The sequence below is a fragment of the Mytilus trossulus genome, chromosome 13, assembly GCF_036588685.1.
Source record: "Mytilus trossulus isolate FHL-02 chromosome 13, PNRI_Mtr1.1.1.hap1, whole genome shotgun sequence".
In the NCBI taxonomy this organism is placed as follows: domain Eukaryota; kingdom Metazoa; phylum Mollusca; class Bivalvia; order Mytilida; family Mytilidae; genus Mytilus; species Mytilus trossulus.
In genome coordinates, this window is record NC_086385.1 from 17,791,993 (window position 1) to 17,817,560 (window position 25,568).

A 25,568-nucleotide genomic window follows, 5' to 3' on the forward strand; every position below is an offset into this window, starting at 1 on the left:
ACATAAGCAACTGCAACTACTCTCAAATCTGTACTTAGTATATGTTTGTTGTTGGGATGTACAAGTAAAAAAATATACCCAGCCATGTCCACTCAGTGATTTTGTGCTTGTGTTGTACTTTTACACCACTGTCCTAGCTAGGTTAGGGGGAGGGATGTGATCACACTTACTTGTTTAACCATGCCACATTCTGCATGTATGTGTCTGTCCCAAATTAGGAGCCTCTAATTCATTGGTTGTCCTTTGTTGCTGTGTTACATATTTGTTAATCATTCATTATATAGACCATTAACTTTTCTGTTTAAATTGTTTGACATTTGTCATTTTAATGCCTTTCATAGCTAACTATGTGGTATGAGCTTTGCTCATTGTTGAAGTCTGTACAGTGACATATTGTTAATTTCTGTGTCATTTGGTCTCTTGTCAAGTGTTGTCTCATTGGCAATCATACCACAACTTCTATTTTGAAGTACACCTTATAATTCGATGCACCTTATGCAGATGACCTATTGCTTATAGCATCTTTACCAGCTAAAAACATTAACCAATGAACCATAACAATGAGGTCACAGCCAGATGATATGTATGTGGCCATCATTGGGCCACACAGTCATGCATACATTAAAATCCATCAATAAACCAAATATATAGATATAGTAAGATGTGGACTGAGTGCCTATGAGACAACTCTCCATCAAAATAACAATTTGTAAAAGTAAATCATTATAGATAAATGTGTAATAGAACACTTAAAAAGACTTTCTAAAGTATGTTAGAAGATCAAACCATAGAAGTTTAACATTGATCAATGAACCTAGAAATGAATTCAAGGACAGATGATACCCATCAGAGAGACATTTTCACCTGTTTAATATTCCTTTCACCACATATAGTAGACACAGTAATTTAAAAAAAAATGACCACGACACAAAAAAATTAATATAAATGATAAAAACATAATGAACCACAACAATGAGGTCATTAAACCTGATAAACTGACATGTACACCTTACAATTGTTCCATACATTATTGATTATAGTATTTGAAAAATAGACCTAATCAAATAACTTAAACATTCACTATTGTTCCAAGCAATGAGGTAGAGTCAGATAAATCCTTATGCAGCTACCATATTGTAATCCCTATGTCTCACATTCTGTAACTTGTTAAAGGCGAGAGAAAAAAAGCTATACCAACCAACTGTTCTTTATTGCAGAAAACAGACATATTTCTTTAATTCTTTATTGCAATAGCTCTTGGGCACTAAAATATTCATTTAGATAGACGATGTATACTAAAAATATTATAAACATCATAAAATCAATTGCATCAAAGTTTTTCATTGTTTAAAACTATAACTTGTTATCACAAAAGCTTCAAAAGAATCAACAGGTAGGATGACAAAGATGCATTATTATGGTTTAATGAGCTTTTTACGATTTTTAAGCTGTGTATAATGTATCTCCTGACCACTATAAACATGGGAGACACTATATTATTTTCTCCAAAACAAGTTCTTATTTCATATCAATGAAGTGTTCTTCCCTTTTCTTTTGTGGACTTTTTTCTCCTGAATCTGAATGTTCTTCTGCCTTCATTATTCTCCAGCATCCAAGCATCCAATGATCTTCAGCCATCTTTTAAAGATTATAAGCCAGCCATATCTGATAGTTCTTTAATTTCTTCTTCATTTACAGATTCTTGGTCAAGGTCAATGTCATTGTCTATCACTTTAAATAGTCCTTGAACTCCTTTTTGTGAAGATCCTGTTGTCTTGACCTTCTTTGAGTTCAACTTACCTTAAATTCAGAAAAATAAAACAAAATTAAATAAATTACCTTCATGCTTAAAAAAGATGACAGAATGTTACCGACTAAAGGCTCTTTCTATGGATTCATTTATTTTCATGGGTACTAAAATTTGTGGTTTGAGGAAATACTTGCATATTTGTGGATATTTAATTCAGGGTTTTGGCAAAGTCTGCAAATATACCTTTAGAAAATTTGTTGTTTGTGGTTCCACTGTATCAACAAAATCCAGGAAAATTGGAATCAAATGATTATAAATGAATCCACAGTAATGACATCTGGATTTATGAACATCTCTAACATTAGCCTCTCTCCAACATGACATTCTGGTTGGTCCTGTTCTGTTGATGATTTTAATTGTCAGAGAACAGTTTCATTTTGTCTTATATGAGAAAATATCTTTTTTTGTACAAAAACAAAAAAATATTTTCTGTATCATTATAGAGGACAATTACTGATAAAAGAATATATCAATATATCAAACAAGAACTATCTTTAATCAAAGCCTGAAAGGCTGTAAAAGCAATTGCTGCCATGTTTATGTTTTGGGGACTTTTTTTTCATCCACATATATTTAAGAATTAAACATGACAGGAGTGTTGTCTAGTGAGAATTAAGAAGGTTTTAACTTTATATCAATTAAAGACTTTAGCAGAAAGTCATTTTTAATATGTTTTATATTTCACAAGGAGACAACACGTTTACCAGGCTAAAGTTGGGGTCAAATATACATGTGCTGAAACATATAAACTCCAAGAGAAATTATTATGGATTATCCCCTAGTAGTGTTTGTAACTGGGCAATAATTTCCTTTATTGATGAAATTTTCATAATTAATTTAAATTTAACACTTCAGTTAAAACATTTCAACTTTCCAGACGCAAATGTTGAAAAACGGGAAAGAAACAAAATATTTTACAAGAGATAAAAATGTAAAAAATAAATACATATTTCAGCTGACTAAAAATATTTTCATAATGTTACTTTGTCATCATTTCTTAAAAACTAAGTCCCAAACATTATTGCTCAGTTGATATGTGTCATCCTCATGCGGTACGAGATAACTATAATTCTCATGCAATCCCGAAAAGAGGGGCCATCACAGACAAACATGACATTAAATCGTCATTATACGAACAAGAACAAACAGCTCTAAGTTGCTTTGATATTTATCCAATTTTCAGGAAACATTGTGAAAATGATCTTCAATATTTCGAAAACATGTGAAATAAAATTGCAAACACGGTGGACCGTCGAGGGTCAACAAACGTAGTAGACTCGTCCGTTGGAAAGACGAGGATAATGGTTTCATCATTTGTCATGCATACCCAGTTTTGAATATGATATCCAAAAAGGATGTACTTTTTTTAATCTATGAAACTAGAAAATTCCAAATTGTAAATATCTCTTCATCTGGACTTGGCATCTATCACTTTTGGACGGGTCCATTTCATTAGTAAGGTGATCGATAAATCTTACGGAGTTATGACAAAAAAGGAAAACAAACTTATTGTTATGTGTTTCAACAAGGGTTTCGTTCCTCCAAATTATTTGCGCAAACAAATCAACAAAATAGGTCAGTTAACTTTGTCTATTTTTAGATTACAGGTAATCATTTGACACTACGTATAACCTGATAACCTGTGTAGTGATTTTGATTTTACGATAAATTTATGAATGAACGACAATTTTATGAATGAACAAGAGCACCTGACCTCTTTCTTAAAAAAACACCAATTAAACATATAAAACCGTATATTATGAAAGATAATTCAGTCAAATTTTCAATACTAAATCAACAACTGAAATGATTCCATATTTTGTAGAAACATCGTACGAACGGAAAACGGAATCGCAGGTATAAAAATGCATTTTTTCACTCAGACGTCTATGTTTTTTTGATAGTCAAACGGTTGTCCCCCTAAATACAAAAATACATCTACAAGAACGTATGCTGAACTTTCTTAAATCCACTAACGTTTTTCAAAAGTTTCAAGCTATGTTTTGCATTAGAAAACATACATAGGTGTTTAAGAATGACAGACCAGGAGCCTGTTTAACAAAATACTATGTCTTGATCTGGGCGGAGTCTCTGATCTGGGTCACAAAGATGGCCATACGCGACGGCATGAAAGCAATTGCTTTAAAAAAAGATATCTGAGGTATTTAAATTTGAGTATATGTTTAAAACTATCATTTTGATTTAGCATTTACGTTTTCTCTTTTTGTGTTCAATATTCTTGGTCCTGGTATCTTTCTGTTTACATTCACCAAAACCCCACGGAAATCTTTTGTTGGCTCATGGATTTAAGGAATGCAATAATTTCAAGTAACAAGGACCCGTACATGTGTATGTGCCTTCTAAAAGTTATGAACGTTCGTACAACAAAGTTTACATTGAAAATTATATAATTGTCCTGGATAAACAACTGTCATGAATGCATTGGAGAAGCATTATTTCAATAAAAATATAAATCTTTGTAAGATGTAGTTCAAATATTTATAGTTTTTCACTTGCTTTCCATCACGATAAAATTAACGAGACGTTTTTTCAAACACAACCAAATCACCCACCATGACAGCATTTTGTCCAATCACAGAAAGAATTTTCGAGCATGCGTATTCTGTTGCCATAGTTAAGCGTCCTTAAGTTCAAAGGACACAAACCGAAACTATACTGACTACGTCGGAAAAAGAATTGACTATCAATCACAGCAATACTGATGTACTTCTATCTATATCTACATGACATTTTTAAGATAAGAGGTTAATTAGGCTAACATAAAATTGAACTTGTTGGGTATCATATCAGCTTTGAAGAGTCCTGGTATATTTAGTCAGGTCAGAAGATGTCTACTCTTGCAGACCTTCAGACCCAAGCTAATGAATCCTAAAATCAACAATCTTCTTTAAATTGGTGATCAATTATTTTCACATGTATTGAACTCACCTTTATCACTAGTATCAGCATTCTGAAGATTCCACTTTTCAATCAAGTCTGATCTGTCCAACATAATCCTCAAATCATTATCACTTATACCAGATTTCTCATCTTTCCCTTTCATTTCCATCTGATGATCTCTACTTTTAAGCAAGTCCTGTAATTCATGTGGAGTAAGAGGTTGAAACTTGGTACTAAAGTCTTTTATACCAGTCTTGAACTTTCCTGTAATTGAATAAACAAAAATCATTTGGTGCTTTGTATTAACATCTTGCTCAATATTTTCTTTGCAACAATTTCAATGATGATATACCAAATACAGTTGTCCTGTTACTCATAACTGTAAAAATAATGTGTATACAAAAAAAAATTGTAAGGGTTCTGCGGAACCCAGTGTCTCACCTACTTTTGCTGTTAATCACACACTCAACAAAAATGATCAACGAAATCAATAAAAATGTCTTGATACTATCTTATGATTGTCAGAAGCTTCTGTCCAAGTTTGGTAAAAATCCAGGATAGTTTCAGGATCTTAAAAATGTTTTTAAAACTTTAACTGCAGACTTTAAGTAATGTTAACTTGAAGAAAAACTAAGTCCATTTATAAGTAAAATACAGGAAAAATCGGGTTTTTTGGTTTTTTTTAACAAAATTTACTTCTTGATACTGACTTCTGATTAGAATCATGCTTCTGTCCAAGTTTGGTACAAATCCAGGATAGTTTAAGAAATTTTAAAAACTTTAATCACAAAGTGAATGTTATGTTTCCTGGCAGAAAAACTAAGACCATTTCTAAGTAAACTACAGAAAAATTGGAATTTTATTTTTAAAAAGGAGTAAGTCCAGTAAGGGTCAATTTTGGCCTTAAATTTCAAGTTCATCTAATGAAAGATTTTCAACACTTTTTAAACACTTAAATGTCTATTTCAATTGAATTAATTAGTTATAAAAAAAAATAATAAAAAAAATCGTCATTTTACAGATGGTTTTTGTCAAAAATGAAAGTGGCCACATCCGTGTTCATCCTCAACCTTTATATATGTTATGTATTATCATCAAAAGCGATTAACATTTTAATATTATGAATGAACACAAATGCAGCCACTTTCATTAAAGACGGAAACCGTCTAAAATTTAACTAAAATGCTAAAATTGAGAAGATTTCAGAAATTTAGCATGACTTAATGATATGTGCATTGTATTGTCAAAAACAGCCCGTATTTGTGTAGCAGAAGCATTCTGCGTTCCAATAAGTAGCTAAAGGTTATATTCACACAATTTTGCAAAACTACTATATTTTTGGGCCAAAATGGGGTCTCACTGAACCTACTCCTTTACTTCTGGATACTATCTGATGATCATAAACAAGCTCCTGTCCAGGTTTGGTATAAATCCAGATTAGTTTAAGAAATTTATAACAGATTTAAAAACTTTAACCATAAAGTGAATGTTATGTTTCCTTGCAGAAAAACTAAGTCCGATTATGAGTAAAATATGGAAAAAAACGGAATTTTATTTTTACAAAATTTACTTCTGGATACTATGAACTTAAACAAGCTTCTGTCCAAGTTTGGCAGAAATCCAAGATAGTTCAAGAGAGTTATTAAAATTTCAAAAACTTTAACCACAAAGTGAATATTTGAGGACGCTGCAGACGATGACGAAGCCGACAGAATGTAGGATCCCTATGTCTCGCTTTTTTAAGTCGATGGTTCGACAAAAGCATAATTTTTCTTTCTAACCACTTACAAAACAACGAAAATATGTTAGAGACAACAGACAAATGCCAGATTGAAAATTGACAACATAGGTCATCTAGATCAGTATTCACGATATGAACTATCATGCTCTTCTAGTTTCTTGCCTATGAAGTTTTTGTAAATAGTTACACAGTTTCTACCAGATTAGCATCTAAATGTCTCTTATTCAGTGAAATCTGGTTCTTTTCAATCAAATTGTCCCATTCCTGAAATCCTGTCTTAAAAAACATTGCCTTCCATACAAAACATCGGGCACATAACTTATATATCTTAAAACACACTGATGAAATTTAAGCTTTAAAGAAACAGATCTTCTGCAAGTATAAAACTATGATTGTATCAATCTTCATAGCTGTTCATGTGGTATCCAAACTGATATTTTTAACAAACCTTTGTGAATAACCATCTTTTCTAACTTCCTTTTAGCTGCAGCTCTTTCCACAATTCTCTGATCAATAGTATTAGCTGTAACAAATCTGTACACAACAACGGGTGAAGTTTGTCCTATTCTATGACATCTGTCCTGGGCCTGAAGATCACACTGAGGATTCTAGAAATACAAATATTGTGTTAAATCTAAGACATGTGCAGGGCTCATTTTTGTCTACTAAATGGTGGCCAATGTGGACTAAATTTTTCAATTGGCTACCAAAATTTAAGTTTTGTCGGCCAGGTGGGTCATCTTTTTTTTTTTTAAACAACTGCATATTTAATTCAACTGTTTGACCACTACTATATGGAATTGGCAATGAATTTTTAACACTGGTAGGTAAATTATCCACGTGCACTTGTTTCAAACTGCTATTTTGAGCTCTGAGCTTCAGCATGATCTTAATCATAAAGACTGGACTGTTATTGAAAATTTATCAAACAACAAATGTGATGATTTTTTTATTTTGAAAAATTTAAAAATACATCAAAAAATGTTAAAATATGATTTATTATTATGATTGATAGCTAAAAATGTGTAACAATTTTCATAATTATTTCCACTTGATTGATATTAAGGTGGTATGGGAGTCTAAAATAAAAATGATAGATTTTGTTCTTACTTTGTCAAAATGTAGTATCTATTGATACATGTTCAAAAACATTATAAAAATGATAGGTCACCGTGCATTTTCTCAAGCTACAGGTTGTGACAATAGGACAAATTTTGTATGGATTCTTCAGGAAAAAACAACATTTTGTGAATAGAAACTAAACAAAATGATAGAATTGTAAAATAAATTAGGAAAAGATTGCTTTCAGACAATGCTTTGAGAATATCAAAAGAAAAGATAGGGTCACCGTACGTTTTTTCCGGCTAAAAGACAAACTAGGAAAATTTCATGTAGAGTCCTTCAGAAAATGCACTGTTTTAGAGTTACCTCCCCTTAAATTGCCAATTTCAAAATATTAAAAAAACAACCCAAAATAATCTACACTTGTAAAAATATTAATATTTATAAGTTATTTTCTTATAAATTGGTTCTTTTAAATGAAAATTCACATTAAAAATCTGCATTCCTGCATCAAATTTTGCTAACTTGATAGAAAATATGGACCTTAGAGTCTCTGTTTTTTACAATCCAAGATGGTGAAAGACACCCATACCACCTTAAATACAGCAAAACAAATCTTTCAAAGTTACTATGTGTATTGAAGTATTTTCAGACTATAGTTGATGTAAATATATAAATGATCCAAGAGCAATAACTCAATAATATTAATGTGTTTTGTTCTTATAAACTATTGTACAGGTTTGAATTCAAAACAATTTTCAAAAAAATATTTAATAAACCTGACCTTAAGCTTAAAAATTTCATACAAATATTGCAATAAATGAAACCAATGAGTGAGATTCCAATGCAATTTTCCATAGAATTTATATTTTGAAGGAACATAATGCTGGCAATTTATCACATGAAATGCATTATCAAAACCCCTCATATTTCAGTTTGGTCTTCCTGTTTAGCTGCCAGGTACTAGTAAAAGGAACCTGAAATTCTGCTTTATGGTGACCCCTGCATAAGCTGTTCCTCAAACAATGCTTACTATATAATTAGTGTTCATTATCTGTATCAGAATGAGACATTGGCCCACAATTGACATTAATAATAAAAAAAAAATAATAATCAATAAATCCAGCATATGTCATTCGATTATCATATTTTTTTTACTATAATTCATCACAAATTCCTTTTTAAATTGTAATGTAATAATATCTTACCCAATCACTATCATAGAGGATAACTGTATCAGCTGCAGTTAGATTAATTCCAAGTCCTCCAGCTCTAGTACTCAAAAGGAATATAAACATATCTTTGTCTGCATTAAATGCATCCATCTGAAACATTAAGACAATAAAGGTAATTCAGGGTAATTCTAACTCTAAAATGTCAAAGTATTTTCAATTTAAAACTGAAATAGCACTGTTAAGTAGAATGTTTCCTTAATAAAGAAAAATAGGGACATGTCTATTATGGAAGGTGCTGCACATCAATAGGTTAGTAATCTTTCTATGAAGTTTTGAAGATCAGAGTTATAAATCAAAATATAGTAATTTAACCGGAATTCAACTGTAGGTGGAGATGATAACTCGAAATGGATACCATCTACCCCTTTGGTAAATTTTGCTGAAAATTCACATGTCTGCAAAAATAAGATAAAAATTCCTCAAATAATTTCATATTTAAACAAGATCTGGGTTCAAACTTAATCAGTTGATTACACAAAACTGGTACCATTTGACAGGAATTGTACCAGACAGATGAACAACCAGTATTACTATGTCCCTATTACAATTGCAAACTAAATTATTAACAAGAATGTGTCTATAGTACATGGATGCCCCACTTGCACTATCATTTTAAGTGTTTAGTTGAACGTGAAATTGGGGTAAAGACTCATTTTGGGATTTAAATTAGAAAGATCATATCACAGGGAACATGTGAACTTAGTTTCAAGTTGATTGAACTTCAACTTCATCAAAAACTACCCTGACCAACAACTTTAACCTTAAGCGTGACAAAAAGACAGAAGGACAAACGGACAAATAAAAGAACGGACGCACAGACCAGAAAAAATAATGCCCCTCTACTATTGTAAGTGGGGAATAAAAACAACAATGTGTCACAAGTACACGGTTGCCCAACTTGCACTATCATTTTCCTTGTTCAATGGACAGTGAAATTGGGTAAAAAAGTTAATTTGGCATTAAAATTAGAAAGATCATATCATAAGGAACATGTGCACTAAGTTTTAAGTTGATTGGACTTCAACTTCATCAGGAACTACCTTGACCAAAAACTTTAACCTGAAACGAGACTGATGGATGAATGTACAGACAGACGAACTAACGAACAAATGAACGAAAGGACACACAGACCAGAAAACATAAATGGGGCATCATATATGAAAGATTGTTTATTTCAGTTATTGCCCTTGGGCAGCTGCAGATAATGGAAAGATTGACTGAAAAATGATATCAATATTAGAATAAAATACCTGTTCTTTTCTTTCATCCAGAGAGTATCCACCATCCAGACGACAATAAGAGTAACTCCTCAGATAACAATAATCAGTGAGGATATCTAACATCTTAGTCATCTGGGAAAATATCAGTACCTGAAAAATGAAAAAAAAAGAATTATACATGAAACAACTACTCACTCATAAGTCAAAGCTCTCTTAATTGTAACCTAAAGTCAGGCAGTGATGGTTAAATGATGTTGACATAAAACAATGAGAAACTGCTGTCACTTTTGAATAATTTCACATTTAATTTTTAAAGGACATCAATCTTCCCATAACAGTATCATTTCAAGGTCTTTTATAGCCGACTTTGCTCATTGTTGAAAGCTGTTTGGTGTTTTTAAGTTGTTATTTTTGTGTCTTTTGTCTCTTGTGGAGAATTGTCTCATTGGCAATCATACCACATCTTATAAACTTCTGCTCTTGGTTGAAAGCAGTAAAGTAACCATTTATTTAGTAGACCATGAGCAAGTTTTAGGACAGGAACTTTATACTGAACATAAAGAAAACCCATCAGTCCATGGATCTCTTGAATAGTAAGTGCTTAATTAATTAATTAATAATTAACAATTCTGTTCAATCTGAGTGTACCAGTGTTCAAAATACACTCTTTCTAATTTCACTTGTCATCATAAAGTAGTTGCATGATGCTGCCATTCATTATCAAAATCCCCAATGTCAGGCTATGTCTCATCTTTATTCAAGACAGCAAATCAAAGCTTTAAAGCATTTAAAGATATTTATTTTTTTTAACCCAAGACAGACCAACCCTGTGGACTTAGTTTAGTTTTACAAACATATTTGCTGAAAATAAAGCTAAAAGAAGCTCACAGTTGCCAACAATATCAAACTGAGACACAAATTTTATTCCACATCTGCCTGTGAGGTAAAAGAATCTTACTTTATGTCCTACTTTTTTTTAAGTGATTAATAAAATTGAGAATGCATTCTATCTTACCTTATGTCCTGCTTTTTTTAAGTGATTAAGCATTCTATCTAATAACACCATTTTGCCACAGGATTTTACAAGGTCTTCGTCAATTTTGAATTGTTCATCTGGTGTTAAAGGATACTCCAGGAGGTATGGATGATTACAACACTTCCTCAGCTGCATCATAATGTTCTGTAATCGTACTGTCACCTGAGAGGTTTTAGGGGTGGCAACTGTGTTTCTGTGAAAAATGAAATTCCAATTTACTGTGGATTCATTTATTTTTGTTGGTATCAATTTTTGTAGATTGAGGAAAACTTGCAGTTTCTTGGATATATGATTTCATAGTTTGGCCAATATCTGAATACAAAGCCTATAGAAAAATTGTAATTCGCTGAACTTATGAATTCATGGTTCCACTGTACCCACGAAACCCAGGAAAATTGGTATCTAGAGAACAATAATGAATCCTCAGTACTTTTAAAACCACAATAAAAATCTCAAACTAATGCATCATCATATATATAAACTTGTATCCGCATTATCAAGTCCATTTAAAGATTTACAGGTATGCAACTCAAGGCTTTGTTTGTTACTACATGCATAAGGTGTTAATTGTGCAAATATGTACCTATATACAAGACCAAGGAGTGGAGCAGGATCAGCTTTACTTTACAATAAAGGACCTGAGATCATCCATATTTTTTGTTGGGTTAGGGTTGTTAAATCTTTGCTTTTATGTTGTTTTTGTGAACTTTTTATGCTTATATTGTCTATTGTTTTTTGGCATGGTGTCTGTCAGATCTCTTACGAGTCTTAATTTTTCATTTAACATCTTCCACTTCTTTTAAAAATTAGTTGCACTAAACTAAAAATTATCAGACTTAACAAAGAAATTATGTTTATCAATTTAGGTTATTCATGTCATGAAGTGTAACACAGGCTATAGCTAACACACATTTACCATGCTTTAATTGACTGATTTGTTTTAATTTGAACTGCCAAAGACACTGATTTAGTTTATATGCATCTAAACAGAAATCAATTACAATGTCCAATTCTTGTTCAGTGACTGTCTTAATATAGTTCAGTTTATTTGAAGCACAAAGGTCACTATGAAACAAACATCAACACAGTGAACTTTTAGCAAACGTGACTAATCTTTCTGTGTGATCAACAAAATCCTTGGAATGTGATTTTTTCCAATTGACTAACTTGTGCTGTGAATATAGAATAAACAAGAATGTGTCCATAGTACACAAATGCCCCTCTCGCATAATCATTTTCTATGTTCAGTGGACCGTGAAATTGGGGTCAAAAGTCTAATTTGGCAATTAAATTAGAAAGATCATATCATAGGGAACATGTGTACTAAGTTTAAAGTTGATTGGACTTCAACTTCATCAAAAACTACCTTGACCAAAAACTTTAACCTGAAACTTGCAATATCCTTTTCTATGTTCAGTGGACCGTGAAATTGGGGTCAAAAGTCTAATTTGGCAATTAAATTAGAAAGATCAACCATAGGGAACATGTGTACTAAGTTTGAAGTTGATTGGACTTCAACTTCATCAAAAACTACCTTGACCAAAAACTTTAACCTGAAACTTGCACTATCATTTTCTATGTTCAGTGGACCGTAAAATTGGGGTCAAAAGTCTAATTTGGCAATTAAATTAGAAAGATCATATCATAGGGAACATGTTTACTAAGTTTGAAGTTGATTGGACTTCAACTTAATCAAAAACTACCTCGACCAAAAACTTTAACCTGACATTGGACAGACGGACGGACGAACAGACGGACGGACGAACGGACGCACAGACCAGAAAACATAATGCCCCTACTACTATCGTAGAAGGGGCATAAAAAGAGAATGGCAATAGAAGCCTTGTTTAGTGGTTATTTCTGGGTTTTTTTGTTAAGAGTTTTTATTCTAAAGGATTGTAGCAAGTATGTGTGATTGAAACATGTAATATCAATCATAATTCTGAAAGGGCATTGCAAATGTATCAAAGCTTAAGCTTAGAAACAATTAGCCCATCACAACATATTTCAGATTTTATTAATCAAATTGCTTTATTATTTTTGGATCATATATTAATGGATTTTCACATAGCCTAAATTTGATGTATTCCTGGTTTTATTCATCTTGTGATCTCTATAAATTTTACCTCGAAAACTAAAAAAAAAGTATGAACAAATTAATTTTGTAAAGCTGAAATGCATGGAAAACAGAAAAGTAAATTTCTATTTGTTTAGCCCATAGGTTGTAATTGTTCTTATCCAGTTAACAGTCTGCCCTGTTGGCCATTAGTCTGATGCCCAAGACTACTGAAATGTCGTTCAGAATAGCAAGATTTTATTGTTTTGACACATAAAAAAAATATCGGAAATTTGGTTTTTGGACTAGTTGTTGAAAACAGATTTTGGTTCAGACTGCACATATTAACCTATCAGCCAATCATACTGAACCTTTTATTGTTTCAGAAAATAATTCTTACTTTGCTGCAGCAGACTCCTGACTATCAATGATTGCCTGAACCCAACTTTCCAACTCTTCTTCGTCTTTTTCAATATTTTTTTTCTTTTTCTTTGGTGTTTCATCTAAATCTTTCTCAGAAGCTATCATTAAATCATACTGAACTTTCTTCTTAGATTTCCTCACTAATCGTCCATTTTCATTTACTTCTTGTTTTACTACAGGTGTCTGAAATAAGGCAAATAAAAGTAATATTATTTGTTAGCTATTTTCTTCACACTTTTTTCTGTGTTATATAGAGGAATATATGGAGCCCAGAAAAAATAATTATGCCCTAGCTATGAAGATTTCAATATCTTCATTTTTGGCAACAAACATGTTAAGTAAGGGACAACATCAAAAGTTCTATGTAGGATAAAAAAACTTAATTCACATAGTTTTTTCACTGACCACTACCCACCTTCTTAACTTAATTTCAGAAAAATTGATTGACCAATAGGGATATATATGTAAAAATCGATTTTAGATATATACAAAAATTTGCAGAATCTTAACCCCCACCCCCAAACTATTTGATTTAAGTTTTTTTATCCTACATCAATCTTTTGATGTCATCCCTAAAAGATATCACAAAAGACTTTAATGATTTGGATTTTGTAGATGAATTAGACATCATTCTAGTTGAATGAACATCAATATTATATAACCAGGGCTATAAATGAAGAGTATCGGAGAAACAGGTGTGACATACTAACATCCAAGACATTATAACTGAGATTTTGTGCTAGAAAATATGTATTTTACAACAGTAGAATGTTGTTTGGCATATTGACAATCAATATAAAATGAACCTTGACAAGCCAATGACCAATTTTTTGTATCAATAAATAAAATCGTCCTTCAAACGCTTTGAGTACACACCCGTGGTAAAATATGAATATATTGTTTGGGCTGTTCTGATCCTACACCCACGTCATATGCTTTTTTATGAATGAGCTACCCGACATCAGAGTATAGGCATTTTACGGGAAAATACACGCTTGTGAAACCGAAAATCATCACAAGGAAATTTAAGCAAACGATACGGAAATGTGTTATATAAACCATTTTTGTATACAAATTAGGCATTAAAGTACAATTATCATTAGATTCATCCAAACCTATCTAAATATGTTTTTGTAAATAGTTTAAGCATGTCATTTATTCAGTTTACTCTGTTCTTTTATGTCAATTTAATAGTGCATTTATTTATGGGAATGGCAAATAATGCCTTCACCTAGAGCTCTTCGATCCAAATCAATTGCCATATTTGTCCTATAAGAATCAAAATGATTCATAAGGGCTTGAATATATCAAGATTTTACCAGGAGTTGTCCCTTTATGACGATATTTTAATCCTCGTTATCGCTCAGGGTAAAATATCAGCATAAAGGAACAACAAGTGGTAAAATCATCACTCAGGGTAAAATATTCGCATAACAGGACAACCCATGGTAAAATCATCGATCAGGGTAAAATATCAGAATAAAGGGACAACCTGTGGTAAAATCACAATATAATCAAGCCCCCATTAATTATTTCTTAATTAAGCTATGCCCAAAAAGTCTTTTTCTTCGTTTTTCTTACTTGTTAAAATAAATCTTAGTTTTTGAAAGAGAATTAATCATAAAAATAACATAGTTAAGACAAATGTAAGAGAGAGATGAATACTAAAGTAGCAAAATTATCATTAGTCTACTAAGAAACAAAATCATGACTATAGTCTTTACTTAAATACTTACATTTTTTTCTTCAATCATTTTCAGGACAGTTCTATTAACAGTCGCCTCATAAAACTCAGACTGTACTGCTGACAAAGGAGCATACACTAAGATCTCTTTCTTTGGTGGAATTTTTAAATCAACATCCTGCTTCAGTCTTCTTAACATAAATGGTGTTAAAATCTAGGAAAATAGAATGTGAAATTTGAATCTCTTAAGTGCAAGTACTGTGTGTCAGCTGGTACCTTTAAATGGTATCATCTATAAATGGCACAGTAAACATTTTAAAATCATGATAAGTCCTTTTCCTTGAAGTTCAGTATTTTTGCTATTAAATTTTTCCAACATCATTTAATCCTATCTTTGCTATTCAAGGCTAGGGTTACAATTCATTCCCTTCCTTTCCACCCTTAACAGAATTAGCCATCATTTGTGATAACAATGCTGTGTTATCTACTGGAAGATTGAAGTCATGCCCATTTTGACTACAGCATTTTTTACCAAAGGCAGTTCTTGAACTCTCTTCAGTGAGAAGGTATATAAATTGTCGAGTGTTGTTTTAACAATTTTTAAGCATAAACTGAAAATATAGGTGACATTTCAACATTTGCTCGAGAAACATACCAAGGAACTTTAAAATTTTCACTACATATTGTCCTATATATTTGTGTTTTTGGGGTAAAGACTATGTTACATAATCTGCATGTGGAAATTGTTTATATACATTTTCCACATTTACAGGTGATCGTCTTAAAAGTCTTTATTTGATTGGATGCAACAACTGCAAACAATGGTTATTATTACCTCTTGGATCCTAATTTCTATCTTAACCCGCGAAGGGTGGTTAGGAGTGAACTAGAAATAACCCTTGATTAAGGCAGATTATTTACATGTTAAGCATATATTTATTGCTTTTCTTTTCAAATTTTGTAGTTACATTTAAACTATCCTGGTTATCCCATTTTTAAAACATAATAACTGTACGGTGACCTATAGTAGTTTATTTCTGTGTCATTTGGTCTCTTGTGAAGAAAGGTCTCATTTGGCAATCATATCACATCTTCTTTTTAATAATCAAGCTAATAGCGGTTCAAGATTTTTTTCATTGTAATCAGAATGTAATCATAAAGTAATCAGGATTACAGGGCATTTTGAAAAGTAATTGATTAAATTAAATTACATGTAATCAGATTTTTGGCTGATTAATGATTACAATGATTACTTTGAAAATTGTAATCAATTACAGCTGATTACTTATTACAATTACAATTACCCCAAGTCTGCAAGCTATATGTGATTAGTAGCCCCTTACTTGATGTAACATTGATAGAATATTTTTCTGTTGTTCCTCTTTAACTATCTGTTTGTCAGCATCTTCTCCACCTAGTCTTCCTACATCAAACCAATCTGTAAAACTTAAAAACAAATGTTATCATGGTTATAGTAGAGTACCTCTTTAAACACTCTCCTTAATATCCTGTTTTTATCAATATCTTAACTAGAAGAATTACTGTTCTCTGGTAAATGTTATCTAATTAACTGTGTATTTATTATTATTCTTTGAATACCAATGGATACCAATTTTTCGTGGATTACATGGGTATAGGTGAACCATGAAATTAATTATTCAAGGAGTAACAAATTGTATATATGTTAAATGCAGACTTCGGCAAAACCACAAAATTAAATATCCACAAAGATGGAAGTTTTACTTATTCCACAAAAATTGGTACCCAGGGAAATTAATTCATCCACAGTTCTTCAAAAATTACTAGTCATAAATTCTGGTATGAGATCAGGGTCGAAATACAATGACACAGGTGAACTGAAAAATTCAACTAATTTGTAAGTTGAAAAACACTGAAATATCCTAATCATACCTTCCAAGATCATCAAATATTTCCGGTAACAGGAAGTTAAGCAGGGACCATAACTCTGATAAATTATTCTGAAGTGGAGTTCCAGTTAACAGAAGTCTGTGTGTGTTCTTGTACAAACGAAGTTCTCTGTAATAAATGAATAGTTATTGCCACTGCATAGTTACAATTAAAAGAGTAGACATTACACAAATAGCTACATTAAGGCTTTTATAATTTGACATTGTATGAAAAAATTGCATGTTTAATGGAAGACAGTATGTCATATTCGGCTTAAATATGATGTTCGGTTGCTTTCTCTCCATATATTCCCTTACTCAGACCAATTCTGTAGTCTGAAGCACAAAACAGGAAATAAGATCAGAACAAATATTATTACAAAAGAAAATAAGAAACAACCAATTTCAAATCTAATTTATTCACCAAATCTGATGAGTATCAAAATGCTGCATAAATCCTGATTTGGTCAATGGACCAGTAAACCATACATCTATGCATATTTTCATATTAGAATCATTTAAGGGGGATGAGGACTATTTGACTGCGCACAATTTCACGCATGAATTACCATGCACACAGAAAGTTTGTGTCGTAAATTCACTATTATTTTTTTTAATATTTTGAATGATTTAAAATGTTAAATTATTGTATAGCAATATAATATTTCCCACAGAACGTAACCAAAAGTTAGCGTGCAATAAATTCTAATATTGCACTAGTGCAATAAGTCTTCAATATTCATGACGTCATCAACGACAAAATCTTATCTAAAACCATTTTTTACTTTCAAATATTATATTGCTATACAATAAAAGGGTTATTGCATGAATATTGTCCCTCGTAGAACATATATTGCACTCGCAAGCTCGTGCAATATAAAATTCTACTCGGGACAATATTCCCCAATATTCATGCAATAACCCTATATTATTGTATTTTGGTCCCTAAAATATTATTGTTATGATTTGTATCTGTGAAAGGCTCAAAATGACATTTCACCCAATTTCACCATTTTGCCCCCCAAAATTTTTGATTCAAAAGCCATTTTCCCCCTTATCATTGACCTATATTTTTATTTGCTGATTCTTTGATGCTATATTTCAGCTTTTTTATATTAACAGTGTTGGACCAAGTGTCACAGACAGTTTTTTTTTTTAAATATTCTGATAAAAAGATGTCAACACCTCTATTTTCCCTATCATTTCAATGAAAGATGGTCCCTTTTACATACATGTTTTAAAGTAATATTTTGAGCTAAATGGTCCAGGACCCTCTATTTTTTCCAACCAATTTGATTCACTCTCTGTAAAGATCAAAATAACAAAAAATATGGAACTCCTGACAGAAACTTTGAATAGGCTGCCTCATCCACCTTAATATAATGCACAAATTGAAGAGTAAAAAACATTTAAATTCAAAGAGGAATAACTCTGGAATTCAAATGTTACAAGTTTTATGATCAACTGATATATCATGTTGGAGGAGTCCTGTTTTGATTGTTGATGTTTTTTGTTGGACTGTCTTTCAATTTAAGTAATTCGTGTAACTTATCTATTATTTCATGTTTAGTTTTCTGATCATTTACACATATTTCCCAGCAGTGACAAATCTCATTATTGAGAAAGTTTTCATAAATGGATCCACAGAACAATAATATTGATAAATTTGACCTACCTAATCAGCCTACAATTAGTATTCTTTATTCTATGTCCTTCGTCCACTATCAAATACTTCCACTCATAGTTCTGTAACAATTGTCTGTCTCTGATAGTCATTTCATAAGATGTCAGGACTACTGGTCTAACTTCAATACCTTGTCTTATTGTATAACGTTTAGATATCTTCCTTCTTAATCCATGCCGAACATTTTGGTTTCCATGGTAAAGAACTGTTGGTACCTACAAACCATTTAAAACAAGGAAAATATTACAACTTGCACAATTTGGATGATAATATGGATCGTCCACAAAAAAAATAGGCTAAAAAAAGATCTGAACATTGCTCATTTTAATCTTATCAGCCAAACATTAACCACAACTTACTATGATCTACAATATGTACCTAGGTATACATTGGCTGGCAATTGGTAGTAACCAAAAATGTCAAACAAACAGTATAAACCAGGGTTTTTCTTTCGATATTGCAATTGTAGTGTCGTCAGGATCTTGATTTAATAATTGCATCTTTTTTAGCATTCTAGCTGTTTTAATTACTAAATATGTCCTATCTTTTGTTAACATATTCTTTTACAAGAGTATGTTTTTATTGAGTGTTTTGCTTTTTTCTGTTTGGTTAAACTTTTTAACAAACAATGGTGTCTTAATTTGATGGATATATAGATTTTCTACTAAAATTCTGATATGGAATCACCAATGTATAAACTTTCATTCTAGCAAATATGTCCTATTCTCATTGTCAACTTAAGAGCTTAAAAAAATGTAAAGTTACCTTTGGAGCAAATCTTTGAAACTCTGACTGCCAGTTTGGTAGTGTAGACAAAGGTGTTACAACTAAGAAAGGACCAGGTACTCCCATATTTACTAAATGAGCCATCATTGCTATACACTGTACAGTTTTACCCAGGCCCATTTCATCAGCTAAAATTCCATTAACACCATTCTCATACAAACACTGTAAAAAAGAAAATATCAGTACATATGTCATGTCACAGATATTTTTTTGAAGATTATTCAAGCAACTGTGGTATGTTATATATATTTGACCTAACAAAATTAAAAAAATTAAACCAGTTCTAATATTCTCCATAAGAACATGTGTATACACATTTGTATAGAAAACTCTTTCAAATGTAAAGATTTTTTTTTTAAATTATTTTAAAACCACAAATCTCAAAAACCAGTTCATAGATTTTTTCAAAATTGTTGAATGTTTCCAAATGAAATTTCAGGACAAGAACTTTTTTAAGTGATCTTTGTACTGCATGCATGTCACCCTTTTTCAACATGTTACTTGCCTTAACTCTTTACCGTTCCTATGACATGAATCTGGGTCATAAGCACTTTTTCACGTAAAATATGGATTCAAACCTCAACTTCTTTCATTGGTGACAGTTTTTATTTATTTTAGTGGAGGAAGTTAAAGTGCCCAGAGAAAACCACTGATCTTTTTTTAGGAAACTTAACATCCTAATCAATTAAGATTAGAATTGAGTGCACCCGCACAAGTGGGATTCTAACTCACAATCTCATACCAAAGAAAGAAGTTCAATGCCCAATGATCTTATTTCACTATTAATCCATATGATTTAACTTGCTATAACATATAGTAATTACTTTTAAATCTATTGACATGATAGAGTGGGTGTAAATGAAGAAGGTTTTATAGATAGTTTTAACAGTCTGCACGGTTAGCCACTAGTCCGATGCCCCAGACTAGTAAAATTTCATTCGGACTAGTAAGTTTTTGCAAAACTTTGTTTGGCCAAATAAGAAAAATGTCAGAATATTGGTCTTCGGACTAGTACTTGAAAAAGTTTTTGGTGCAGACTGTTTTAACATACTTTATATACAATTAATTAACATACTTTATATGCAATTAATTGACTATCTTCAAATGTCATTCTTTAATTGAGATTGTGATTTACAGATATAGTCCAGTCAATCTAGCATAAATTTGACCCTAACCTGAAAGTAATTGCAACAGAAGATTTTTAAGTTTTAATCTTTAGCATTATACCCCAAATATACACAGAAAAAAGTCCCATAAAATCTAACTTGAGGAAAACTAAAAAAAATCACCATTTAAAATTCCTATGGAGATTTGCATTGAAAAGGGAAATAACTCTTGCAAAAAAGGCAGAAATATCAATAAAAATTGATTCAAAATTATAACTTTACCGCTTCTATACATCAGAATGTATTGATTCTTGATTTTTTAGCGGTCTTTAGAGTATAAGAAACAACTCTAAAGGTGTTTTCATATATTTTATCAAGCTGTAATCTAGATATTGTAATTTATTAGTTGACCATTTATTGAATTTTTCAACATGTCAATGTAAAGAATCTCAAATTTAATAAAAATAATTAAGCATGTATACTTCTTTTTGTTGTTTAAAGTTTCTTAAGATAAGTAAGTTGCTGAAAAAATATAATATACAGATAGAAACAATACCAAATTTTCACATTATTTTTTCAAAATGGTTACAAAGTTTCAAATTTGCAATTTCTTTAATGAAAAATGTACGAAAAAACTAAAACTACCCATAACACTTGGGTTTTGTACATTTCATGAGCAGAAGATTATATAATTTAGTCAAATACAAACTTATAACCCCATCAAAGTATCATACTATACATAAATTTCAAGAAAAACAACCAAAAACTGACCAAAAAAGACTAATTTTTGCAAGAGTTATCTCCCCTCCCAATGTTAATTTCCATAGGAAATTTAAAATGCTGATTTAAAGTTTTCCTCAAGTATAGATTTTATGGGACTTTTTTCTGTGTATATAAAGGGTATAATACTATAGATTAGAACTAAAACATTTTCTGTTGCAATTAGTTTGAGGTTAAATCTTAGTTTGACTGGACTAATAGAAATGAATATTGTTGAGGCTAAATACAGTATTTTCCTATTTTAACTGTCATTGTTTACTTGCCTAATGTTTGTTTGGCTTATTAGACAACTTTTAATGTCAATCCTGTTCATTCATCTGAAGTTTACCGTGTGGGTTTTAACCTTTCAATTTATTCATTTAATTTATCACCTTTCAGAATTGATTACTATCAAAACATGTATTTTCTGAGTAACCCTACAACAAACCAACCTTGAGCCAGTTGTAACCTTGAGACTGGTAATCCCTTAATTCTCCACCCGTAAACAATTTAGGTACACCAGAATCTTCATCTTCCAATCCCTGAAAAATTTATGAAAATGTTGATAAACTGTTGAAGGTGAAAACAATTGAAAATTTTGTTTTGAAACAGCGCTTTTTTTAAACAAAGTATTTTTCTCATTGTATTCAATCTAAGACTCTACTGATAAGCCATTGATAACAATACTAAACAGATCAAACATTGTGTAAAGCTTTTGATAGAATTGAAATTTACTTACAGTTGATACAAAGTCATCCACTTGGTCATTTTTGATAATTGGTCATTGTGTGTGCTAGACATTTGTCATTTTTCATATGTAATTTATAAAAATAGATGTCTGGTGTACAAATTTATGAGGTCTGTTTAAATTTTCTATTTTGACATAGATACATACTGGTCCATCTTTCTCTACATGAGAATCTACAGAATCAGTTTTCTGAGTTACTCTATCATCAATGCTAATATCCTTGGACAGTTGATTTGGGTTTTCCTCACAGTTTTCTTTATCTTTCTTCTCTTCCTGATTAATGGACTCCTCCCCTTCTGTCTTAATCTCTGCTGTTTTCTGTTTCTAGGAAAGAAATCAATGCATAGATAAATACATAACTTTATAATTTGTAACACACAAAAATAGTAATTAAACAATTAGGGGGCATATCTGGACTGACCTCTATCACTGCCTAATATACATTTGAGTAACATGTTTATTGAAGCATAACAGTAACTGATCATTTCCTTCCACATGCTCCAAAGAAAACTAAGAAAAGTGGTAGGAAATTTGCCTTCTACAATGAGTGTTGAATTCAACATTAACTGTAAATATGCCCACTTATAAAATTATTCCTTTCAATAGAAGCCAAGAAAAGTTGATGAAAGTTTTTAATAAAAAATTGAGCATTTATAATGACAATTGAAATAGTTTATTTCCAATGTAATTTATAGCCATAAAGGTTAAGGCCACCAACATATCCCCACTTAAATATCCTAAATTATATTTATTTATTTTATGATTGTGACAACAAAACATTCTGAACTAGTCTATATTTGTTTAGGGGCCAGCTGAAGGATGCCTCCGGGTGCGGAAATTTCTCGCTACATTGAAGACCTGTTGGTGACCTTCTGCTGTTGTTTTTTTATTTGGTCGGGTTGTTGTCTCTTTGACACATTCCCCATTTCCATTCTCAATTTTATGCATATTTTGTAAAATTATGTACCTTGAAAATTTCTGATATTTTTGGTGAATTTGCTGCAGAATCTGCTTTTCTTTTTCTCCCTCTTTTGTTACCTTAAATCAAACGATATGCTAGAAATACATGTGATGTAAACATCAGGATCATAATAATAACATAAATATATTGAAATTATGAAAAAAAATATTTACAGGGGATAAAATTGTAAAATATATGCTAGTTGGAAGATATAAATTTATGTTGAAACCTGCTGCATTTGTTTTAACCAGTCCTAATGCAGGATCCTTGTTCAGTGGTTGTTGTTTGTTAAAGTGGTTCATAAGTATTGTTTTTATATAGACTAGACCATCAGTTTTCCTGTTTTAATTGTTTTATACCAGTTATACATGTAGTCATTAATAAACACATCTATAAGGGTGTACTTTTAACATATCCTGTTTTGGATGGAGAGTTGTCTTATTGGCAGTCATACCAATCCTGATTTTTTTAAATTAAAAACTTCACACAATCAGAATATAAAGTCAAATTTTTGTTTGTTAAATAACCAATTTTCGTGAATTTTGTGGGTCAAGGTGAAAAAATTTAAATGTTCTACAAATGATAAATTTCCTATAGGCTTACAGCTATGCAAACTTCGGCAAAACCACGAACTTAAATATCTCGGAATATGTAAGTTTTCCTTAAAAATCCACAAAAACAAGTGAATCCACAGTCATGACAGTATAGTATCTTACTGGTAAAAGTTTAAACAAACGTTACCTTGACTACTTGGACTATCCTGGGAGTTTTTAAGTTTACTGCCTCTACCACTCCTCCTTGGACCTGGTGATAAAACCGGATCATCTGCAGTTTCATTTGTTTCCGATTTATCCTTGTTTTCTGGCGACATAGGGGTTGATATGTCTTCAGGCTTGGAAGAGTTGTTATTCTCTGTTACATTTGGTTCACTTTTTACAATCTATATAAATACATAAAAAAAGTCAGTAAAATACATCTTAATGATTGCATAAAAGACATGAAATATTAGCATTTAGGTCAAGAATGCATATACAAATTATACTTTCTCTTCACTATTTTGTTGGCCTAGTAATCCTATTCAAATTTAACTAGGATGTTTAATTTCCATGATATTATATAGCCTCTGCCTTATAAATGGACAAATTGTAATTAACTTTTCAGGCCAAACCAAATTAATGCATTGTTCAATGGAATTACTACCCGGTACTCCAAATTTTCTAACTTTAAAAAAAATATCTCTTCATTTTGCATGTTAGTCTGACAAGAACATTTAGTGTTTATAGTGCTATAGAACTAAGATTTCGAAGTTCACTGCAAACAAATAAAATTCAAAATATTGAGTTTTATTGTCAATTTTGATTTTGGCAAACTATTCAAGTGCCAAAACTATACAATGGCATGTACTTTGTGGGCAAACAACAAATACAACATGTGTTATTTCAATGTCAGACACTCACAAAAATTTGTCTTCAGATTCTTTACAAATTAAAATGCATCGTGCACATCTAGCCTTGGTAGTTTCATCTGAAAAGCCTGGTAAACACTTTTTTTTTTGGTGTGGCCCAAATTGTAATTTATCAAAATCTGGCAGGTGCTAATTACATATGGGTAGGTGTCAGACACACAGGTGGAAAAGGTGTCCAGACATTCTAAATACAGAAATGGAGGAGCACACTCTTCAACACCTGTCAACAACTTATTTTCAAAGAGAAAGAAAAAACAATGAATTCTTAACTTATCATGTACTGATTTCTCTGTCCACTCACCTTAGGAAACAACAAAAAAATATTGAAACCAATAATATTGGCCCATATAGGCATAAAGTGCTTTTCAATAAAGAAATATTGAAAACAATAATTCTTTAGCTTGATGAATAATATCTGAAATTAAAATCTGAATGGAGAGAAGGGAATTGATATTTACACACAAAAATTTTACTTTTTGACTGGAGAATCACAGGTATCTAATAAATTCAAAATATTATAGTGCGGTTTACCTATCTTGAACAAATCTGTAATTCTGGTAAAAGAAAGAAGATTCACACCAAAATTTAAGTACTCACTATGTATTGTAAGATTTTAAAAAAATATATTACAACTATCATTACTAACTGACATATACTATTGTTTATTCTTTGTAATTTACAGACAAAAATTAAACAAGAATATGTTCATAGTAAACAGATGCCCAACTAGCACTATAATTTTCTCGTTTTAGTGGATTGTGAAGTTGGGGTCAAAACTCTAATTTAGAATTTAAATTAGAAAGATCGTATCAAAGGGAACATGTGTGGTTACTAAGTTTCAAGTTGATTGGACTTAAATTCCATTAAAAACTACCTTGACCAAAAACTTTAACCTGAAGCAGGACAGACAAATGAACTTACAAACAGATCTAAACACATAATGCCCATACATGGGGCATAAAAATAAACAGGTATTCCCTTTTC

The 25,568-nt window shown here is 31.3% G+C and overlaps 1 protein-coding gene across 2 annotated transcripts in view; it reads right to left on the bottom strand.

The window, feature by feature from the left end:
• Positions 1-1,191: 1,191 nt before the first annotated feature.
• Positions 1,192-25,568, bottom strand: part of LOC134695040 (lymphocyte-specific helicase-like) — a 35,649-nt gene continuing 11,272 nt past the window's right edge. For both annotated transcript variants that reach the window (XM_063556212.1, XM_063556210.1), the window contains exons 6-21: positions 23,861-24,059; positions 23,126-23,196; positions 22,306-22,482; positions 21,863-21,952; positions 19,525-19,707; positions 18,751-18,974; positions 17,080-17,205; positions 16,512-16,614; positions 15,221-15,382; positions 13,462-13,667; positions 10,985-11,198; positions 10,000-10,119; positions 8,723-8,839; positions 6,901-7,060; positions 4,760-4,975; positions 1,192-1,800 (exon numbers count right to left, since the gene is read on the bottom strand). In XM_063556212.1, the coding sequence (XP_063412282.1) occupies positions 1,649-1,800; positions 4,760-4,975; positions 6,901-7,060; positions 8,723-8,839; positions 10,000-10,119; positions 10,985-11,198; positions 13,462-13,667; positions 15,221-15,382; positions 16,512-16,614; positions 17,080-17,205; positions 18,751-18,974; positions 19,525-19,707; positions 21,863-21,952; positions 22,306-22,482; positions 23,126-23,196; positions 23,861-24,059 (2,520 nt within the window). In that variant the 3' untranslated portion in view covers positions 1,192-1,648. The remainder of the gene's footprint in view (positions 1,801-4,759; positions 4,976-6,900; positions 7,061-8,722; positions 8,840-9,999; positions 10,120-10,984; positions 11,199-13,461; positions 13,668-15,220; positions 15,383-16,511; positions 16,615-17,079; positions 17,206-18,750; positions 18,975-19,524; positions 19,708-21,862; positions 21,953-22,305; positions 22,483-23,125; positions 23,197-23,860; positions 24,060-25,568) is intronic.